Here is an 8754-nt window from a genome sequence, read left to right as displayed (position 1 = left end):
TGTTTTTCAAAGAAGAAAATAAACGAATCGAGTTTCTCTCTCCTACTAATAAATGCTTCAGAATCCTACAATTTTGCCTAAAAATTCGGATTCTACAAAAATCTCAATCTTAGTAATACAAAGAACTACAAAGGGCGAAACTGTCATTCCATTTGTTTACGTAAGTGTCGCACTCCGTGTTCCATGTCAACAAACAGGGCGATACTTCAATTGCTAGTAAGGAAAGGAGAAACTATTTTTTGTTTTATTTTAGATGGTTTCCGAACCTTTTACTACTGGAAATAGTAAATGAGATGATAAAATTACCCGTAGATTTGACTTACACACAAAAAATAACGTTGGTTATATTTTACGAAGATCGTTGGTAAATTTGAGAGCTTTCGTTGGTTTTTTTTGCAGAAAGTAAAAACTATCAATTTAGGAGCCAGGAAACTTTTATTTCGAAAATGGCTCTTCATTTAATATGAAACAGTATTCTTTTCAATGGAGAGCATGTTTCTGTTAGAATGATTGTGTTCTCATATTAATACAAAAGCTACCTGTATTGGTTGCAAATAGAAAAGCTTTATAAATAACAGTTTTTTTACTTATAAATAAAAATATTTATAATGAAATATATGTATTGGAAGCTTTTTTATTTACATATTATTTATTTTCCATCGATAACATTACGAATGACGTTTGCTCCAATGCTCCAACCTCAATAGCTCTCAGGCAGCATCCCCAGAGGTAAACAATGGCAGATGGAATCAGCACATTTCGTTAGAACCATTTACTTTTTTTTCGGTATAAAAAATCCTCCAACCCGCATACGCTTGGCTGCCAGACGGCTGACTAAACGCTACCAAAAAATATGGCTGGCAGCAATTCTGGTGATCGACTGCCTCACCGCTGCCAGATATACACCCCATACGATACAACCGTATCCACCAGGATTTTTCCACATCGAAATCTTTGACATTTTCAGCGAAGGTTAAAAGATGAAAACGCTTGGCTAACTAAGATACAGGCGACTATGTTTTGCCAAATTGGATTTGACAGCCGTCACTGAATCAATTTTGGTAGCCGTCTGGGGGCTATGGCTGCACAGGTAGCCAAAAAGACGTGCGGGGAGCTGCACAGCGCTTTCAAAGTAGTCCTGTGAATACTTGAAGAAATATAAAACTAAAAATAATAACCTATCAATAAATATTTAACTACAACAAATTACAGAAACACTCACCAGACAGTAATAATAATCCCGTAGGCGCTCATTTTTTCCTCGAGAAACAACATAACCATGATAAGCGGCCTTTACACGGGAATTATTTTTGTCATTTCTAATGATGACTAAGTGATGATGTATTTCAAATTTGATGGAAAACTCGTCATTACTGCACCATACACGTTCATTAAAATGATATTATTTTTTAGTAATGACATTTTTAATGACTCGTGTAAGGGCCGCTATATCCCACTTGTTTTCCATACTTCGTTTTTCGTACGTACATGCGGGATTGACGAATATCGAATGAAGTCGAATAAAAAAAACAGATAAAAGAAAGAGGAGGGAAATAAACAAGACACGTACGGCTAGATAATGACGCAATTTCGCCTGGACAATTTTGACAGCGGCCGGAATGCAGCCAGCCTTCTAACGGTTGCCAGAATTCCTCACAAGCGGGACACATCGAAACGTATGCATAAGGGCATATTCAGTAGTGTTTTAGTTCTAGATTCATAATTTATGTTAGTTACAAAATTTAAATCTGAATTTTATAACAAGAAAAACTGGCAGCCCCAGCAGCGTTTTACTCGTGTTTCAGATATTGAGGTTTCTATGCCCGGTGAAAAATGAATGGCGGTCCTACTGAAAAATGGGTGGCCACCACGTTTCCTGATGAAAACAAAATAATATGTAAAAGCGATTCACACGCAGCATCAAGCGACTATTACCTTCATGGAACGATTACGGAACAACAACATTAATCGTAAGCAATTCATATGAAAGGACACTACGTCAAGCTCACGGAGCATTTTAACGCCGGATACTAAAGCAATATTCGGCTAAAAAAATAATAAGTTAATCTGGATGTCGACCGCAGTTTATTGATCGTCTGAGTCGTGTTTAATGCATGCGTTTCCTGATGGAAACAAACCAATCTCATTTGCATTTGTGGTTGTAAGTGAGCTGTCAGAGAGCCTAATACAAAAAATAGAACGGCATTGTAGACCAGTTTTAAATTTGACAGAAGAACTGGTCGAATAAATAAAACTAGAACGGCTTGCTGGGGATACGTTTGTTCCAGTTTCTGCTCTATTATAGATCTTCCATATCTTCTTCTAGATGCTGAATTAGCTCTAAAGATATTTAGTCACTTTTGTGTAAATATACACTATTCAGTGTTGCTTCTTCATTCAAAAGCTTCATTACTTTCATTTCAAAAGCTTATACTTTTAAATACATTTGTTTCGAAATCACAAGGGCTTTCAACTGCAATTTTTTTCACTTACTCTAAAAGGCCCTGGCCCCTACCGAAATCAAAAACACATATATAATTATTTAGAAGGACTCAGACATGTGTTACAGAAATAACAAGACAATAAACGTAAAGAAATGTAATACAATAACAGTTCCAGTGGAAAAGTTTAACGTGTCTGTTAAAACACCTGTAAAAGCCACACCGAGAATTAGGTTCATCAGCGGACGCTGCTTCGTTGCTCGCATGAAGATCTATTCTTTGCAGTTGTTATTCGCATTGAACATAGCCCCGAATGAATTAAAGCAAATGTGGAACGAATATTCATACAGCGATCATCGTCAACACCTAATTCGCGATTATCGTTCGTGCTGTCTTTGAAACAAGTAAATTAAGACGCTTTCCTCTGTATTAGTACCATAGTCTTATGTGTGTGTGATGAACCATACCCAGTGGCGTACCGAGAAAATTTGGCGCCCGGGGCGGATTTGCCGTCCGGGGAGATTTGCCGCCCCCATCGTTGGTTTAGTGAGCAAAAAAAAACAAAGCTGAAGTCCATCTCTGGAAAAATGATTTGGGCGAGCAAAAAAAAAAGGTCCCAAGGATTAGTTTGCCACCCCCCTAAACACGTTGCGCCCGGGGCGAGTGCCCCTTCGGACCCTCCCCCTCTTTCCCCTAAATACGCCACCTCACCATACTCCAGTACTCTCCCATTACTGCAAACTCACGAGATATGATGAATTTATTAGGCTCATAAATCAATAGTGGCTCCAAATCGTTACTATAATCAAAACAAGTAAAACTATATAAATCAAATAATACTATAAATACTTTTAGAATAGTTGGGATTGGACTGGAATGACAGCAAATATTGAATGATACAGAATAATGTGAAATAAGAGCTATTGAAAATTTTTAACTGCTTGAAATTTACAGTTTAACAGATTTGCTGTCTAAATTCCAAGCAGATTTTTATAAGAAATTTAAATTAGAACAACAAATTTAAATGTATTATTTTTTTTATTTCTTTTAAATGGTTGCCAGATATCTCGAAATGATCGATGGAATTGTAGAAATTAGACATAAATAAAATGGATTGAAAATTTGGGATTTGATTGATTTTTCTGGATTGTCCAAAATTTTTTACAAGCTTACAAGAGTCGACCAGAATAAATAAAATCTCGGAGGAATAAAGAAACTTCAAGCAAATTTATTGTAAAAATAACAAATTTCGGAAGTGAAGCCCCCCTCGGGCAATAACTTTGTCTGTCCGTGCGGTTCAGTGAAATTGTCTTCAATGCGCCGTCAGTGTTCTATTTTTCTCTACACTGACGGCGTGCAGCACTGAAAAGGCACTCCGTCCGGTAGGTGTGAATGTGCGCATAGAAAACCAACGAAACAATTGAGGTTTCTATGCCCGGTGAAAAATGAACGGTGGCCCTACTGAAAAATGGGTGGCCAACACGTTTCCTGATGAAAACAAAACAATATGTAAAAGCGCTTCACACGCAGCATCAAGCGGCTATCACCTGAATGGAACGATTACGGAACAACAACATTAATTGTAAGCAATTCATATGAAAGGACACTACGTCAAGTTCACGGAACTTGTTAACGTCGGATACGTGAGCAATATTCGGCTAAATAAAATTAATAAACCAATCTGGACGTCGACCGAAGTTGATTGATCGTCTGAACTGTGTTTAATGCATTCGTTTCCTGATGAAAACAAACCAATCTCATTTGCATTTGTGGTTGTAAGTGAGCTGTCAGAGAGCCTAATATATCAGTGTCCGTGCACGATGCAGGGTTGCCACATATACAGATTAATCTGCATTTTACAGATTTTTCAGATAAATTTGTGACCAAGATTCTGTATATGAAGATTACAGATTTTTAGCAAAAAATGCAGATTTTTGGTAGCGTGGATTAAAAATTGAATAAATATCAAATTAAAATATATTAAATGATGGTATTAATTATTATTTCAATGCGAAAACATTACCCTGATTGTGTGTTAATTCTAAAAAGATTATAAAACTAAATAAAAAAGAGTATGTTAAGGACAGTAAACACAGATGTTCTATCTGCTAATAAAGATTTGTTTATGCTTACATTTATTTACAACTAGCGTAGCGTAATTGCTTATGCTTTCAAAATTGATTCTGATAAGATGAAAAGATGGATTTTGAAAGTTTTTCGTCAAATCATTATTTCGAAAGGCTGCAACACAGACTAACAGACATGACAGTATGAGTAAATTCTTATAAAAATAATTTTTCGTGATGCACTAGTTCCACCTATATTGTACTGCGCGAACTATTTACTATCGGTACACCCCTTATGTTACGTAAAAGTTTTTTTACTAGTTGGTTTCCCCTCGTTTGTCAACACCGATCAGCTGCTTGCAGGGATGCCTGATTTCATCAAAATTTTTGAAAATGAATCGTCACAATAAATTTTTGGATTACGTTGATCATATATTTAACTTTTTCGCGATGTTGGAAGGTAACCATTTATTTGACTCAGCGTTGTTCATCTAGACTATTTTTTATTGTGTTGTTAGTTTTCATCCGAAATTAAGTGGCGGCAGACCAGAAGCAAGTAAATATTGTAACAAAACGGGTTCGATTTTGTATTGCGTTGGAGGATGAGAAGTAGGCATAATTCTGTATATAGTTTTGGCAATATGTATTAAATTTGTATCCTGCATGAAATTCGCATGGACGTATACAAATCAATACATTACAGGTAATTCTGCATGAATGGCAACTCTGTCGGTAAATGAAAAAAATAAACACAGTATAGATGACAGACAGGATGTTTTTGATAGGGTAACGTGGCGCCATCATGACACATGTGAGTACTGTCCCAAATAAAGGAATATTCGAAATGACCGTTAAAATGATTGAAGAATCTAATTTGAGTGTCCTGTCTGTTAGTCTGTGGCTGCAACGCAAAAACAACTTCCAGCGTTTTTTTCAACTACAAAATCATAAAATTTAGACTGAGAAAAGTTTTGGTTTCTTTAAATTTGGGTTCTAAAGACTTTTTTATTCCGTTGTGCTACGATTTCTTATCACTTCTGTATACAGATTTTCAATACAGGTTTTTGAGCGATACAGATTTACAGATTTTTCTTCTGAAAAATGCAGATTTAAATGTGGCAACCCTGGCACGATGTCGTGCCTTTACTGTACCGAATCGAATATGTATAAGTAGTCCTTTATAGAGGTGTGCGAAACAGCTCATATTGGTGAGCAGCTCCGAACCGATCAGCTCACCAAAATGAATCGATTCGATGTATCAGCTCATCAGCTCATTTAGATTGAACTGATGGTTAATTTGTGGCCCGTTTTTCTTGCGCCATGAGAGGTAAGATTTCTTACTGATAATGTCTCATTCAATCCGTTAAAGAAGGATAGATGCAGGCATGTTAGAAATAACGAAAGTTGGTGCAATTTTTTTTCTCGTTTAGAACTCGTTCTTCAAGAGCCGAAGATCCATTCAGCTCGTATCTTATTCCCCTCTTCAACAATGCGGCGAACTGGGTAGCAAATAAGTGAGCTGGTGAGCTGTGGTTCTTTTAAAAAGAGCTGTGAGCTGTCAGCTCACTTTTATGATTCGATTCATTGGAACAGCTCAGGAGCGAATTGCCCATCTCTAGTCCTTTAGCGTGGTTTTGTAGCGTTAGATGAAACCTTGTTATGGAGCGTTCTTTTTTTATTTTGTATGAAATGAACTTGAAAAAGATGTATGATTTGAATTATTATTGAATTTTTATTGATTTATAAACAATCTTGTTTTACCAATTTTGATCGTAGCACACTTTACACATGCTCGTGAATATAAAGTTGTTGTTCTGATATTCTTGAAACATCGTTCAATAAATGAATAATTGAGCTTGAGCGACCACCCCTGGTTGCTACTCCGTTATTGATCGGGATTAGCTGAAATAGTACAGGGAGTTATTAGATGATCCGACCTGGGACTGATAAATCATCCTTCAATGTACATATTCTGGTAATCTCAGAATTCATTGATCAGTACCGGCGTCGGCCAGGCCCGAACGTAGATCGTCTAAGGAATGGAAAGGGATGTTAGTCCAACACTTGTTGTTACTAAAGGCCGTATATACTACTGCGCATCCCACAAGTGTCACGGGAGAAGAATATTTGTTAGTAAAAATTTCAGCATTGGTAGTATTCGCGCACGACTCAGTATGTTCCGGTTTCAAGATGCTCGGATGCACCACTTCCCGAGTGAACGTTTCAACAATATCCTATATTGAAGTCCCGGGAAGTCTTGATTCACAGCTCTTATTCATGGAAACTGAAGAAAAATTTGCAATACTATCGCGTAAAGAATAAAAACTTCCCTTGTTTTTATAAATGAAATTACAAAATAAACGAGTGAATAGAATTTAGACAAAACAGTTGATTCATTGCATTAGAATATTCTAAGCTGTTGTTATAAAATCATTTTAAATCACCAAACAAAAGTCAACAGACGCATTAGTTGATTTTCATCATTCAATTTACAATCCTGAAAGACAATCAATAACATGGAAGAAGAAAACTTTTCTCCGAAGCTAGATGGAAATTGATAAGTTGAATGAAGAGATAATTTAGTAGAATAATCAGAAGTGAATTATTTCAATCAGTTAGATATTAAAAATATCTAATAACTGAAAGGAAAAAGAAACTCCTGTCGCCTTTTATGACATGGAAGCAGGAACCCAGTGGATCTATTCTTGATTCATTTTTTTCTGCTGGATTCCACACGGCATCTATGCTGGTACTGTGCGGAGAGAGCTAATAGGTACTATCAATCTCCTAGTGGACCCCAGCCCCATTCAATAAATGAATAATTGAATAATAAAAAGTTTTTCTGATATTCTTGCAATATCGTTGAATAAATGAATAATTGCAACCATCAGTTTAGATTAAACTACTTACCTTCTGTTTCAACCATTAGAGCACAAATTTTGACCCAGTCAGCTGTCTTTGCTGATATACAATTAGTGAATAAACAATCTCGTCGGGAAACTTATTTAAATATTCAGATTATTAATATGACCTGGATGAAAATCAACATAGGAACTACTAACTCTGTAATTTCCAATTCAAAAGCAGTTTAGGTTTTAGAGATGATTGTTACAAAGTTTATTGACATACAATCGTAAGCTTATGAAATAATGTTTAATCATTCGTATCGCCTATGCTTATAAATAAAAACTATGTTAACTTTTACTCGTCGAAATTAATATTATACTTCGCCTTCATCTGGTCGAGCTCGTCCTGTTTCTTATCCACGTCCAATCTCTTGAAGGCTTTTGTCGACTGGTAATAAAGTACCACCAGATATCGATTACAAACATTGAATCCAGAGAGGTGATCACAGGCGTTCTTGGCATCAAATATATCCTCATACACCACAAAGGCAGTACCACGCGTTTCCGGAGTATTACCCCTAAAACGAAACATTTTAAATAATAATCAGAGTTGTAAAATATATACACAACACTAGATTGAGTCTGTCGCTAGAATTAACATTATTTCGGTATATTTAATATGTTGAAAGAGTTAACTAAAAATATTAGTTCTTATCAGGCAGAAGTAAAAAAAATACTGATATAATTTCACCGTCGATCGTTCTGATTATGTTGTCTGACCGCTTTGGCGTTCGATCGAACATAAGGTATAGCAACTAATTATTAGTAGACCAGGTAAAGAAAGTGATTATCTGCAAGAGAACGTCACTTCCGACTGGTTTGGCTTTGTTGATGTTTATCTTTAAAAAAATACTATTGTTTCTACTATCTTTTTCGTTTCAAGACTATCAATCAGGAGTAGTGATAGTACTAATCTAGTGTTATATGTATTTTTACTTGATATTAATGAACTTACACTCTGATTTGTCGAATAGCACCGTATTTACCGAAAATATCGTACATCTCGTCAGAAGTGATCTTATACGGAAGATTTCGAACATATAAAACCCGATTCACCTCCGGAGGTAGCCGCACCTGAAATGATAAAATATATGTTGTATATGCATTGTTTATGTTTATGGATTGATGCGTACGTTGTTCCGTTTTTGCATAGCCAAAGCCATTTCGAAAGATTATTTAGCTGCAATTAACTATGTCACACAAATCAATGTTGTTTAATGTTTTTAACGATGCTGTTTTTAGTTGATTCAAGATAGACTAATGAAACGAATGAAATGTCAACGATGCTATCGCTAATTTACCCAGTGAGGTTACATCCGTTACTAAAACTTAGAGAACGTA

The 8754-nt window shown here is 35.9% G+C and overlaps 1 protein-coding gene across 1 annotated transcript; it reads right to left on the bottom strand.

Moving 5' to 3' along the window:
• Positions 1 to 7594: 7594 nt before the first annotated feature.
• Positions 7595 to 8721, bottom strand: LOC131427866 (splicing factor 3B subunit 6). The gene is made up of 3 exons (XM_058591419.1): positions 8547 to 8721; positions 8369 to 8487; positions 7595 to 7931 (listed from the first exon to the last, which is right to left on the bottom strand). The coding sequence occupies exons 1-3, from the start codon at positions 8574 to 8576 to the stop codon at positions 7709 to 7711; spliced, it is 372 nt and encodes a 123-aa protein (XP_058447402.1). The 5' UTR covers positions 8577 to 8721; the 3' UTR covers positions 7595 to 7708.
• Positions 8722 to 8754: the final 33 nt, after the last annotated feature.

The sequence above is a fragment of the Malaya genurostris genome, chromosome 2, assembly GCF_030247185.1.
Source record: "Malaya genurostris strain Urasoe2022 chromosome 2, Malgen_1.1, whole genome shotgun sequence".
NCBI lineage: Eukaryota > Metazoa > Arthropoda > Insecta > Diptera > Culicidae > Malaya > Malaya genurostris.
Note: the sequence above shows the minus strand (reverse complement) of the source record. Positions and strands in the feature narration are given on the sequence as shown.

Coding starts and splice junctions, on each gene's coding strand:
- LOC131427866 (XM_058591419.1), bottom strand. CDS start 8,576: ATGGCTTTGGCTATGCAAAAACGGAACAAC. Junction 8,488..8,546: donor CTATGCAAAAACGGAACAAC/GTACGCATCAAT, acceptor TTATCATTTCAG/GTGCGGCTACCTCCGGAGGT. Junction 7,932..8,368: donor GCTATTCGACAAATCAGAGT/GTAAGTTCATTA, acceptor GTTTCGTTTTAG/GGGTAATACTCCGGAAACGC.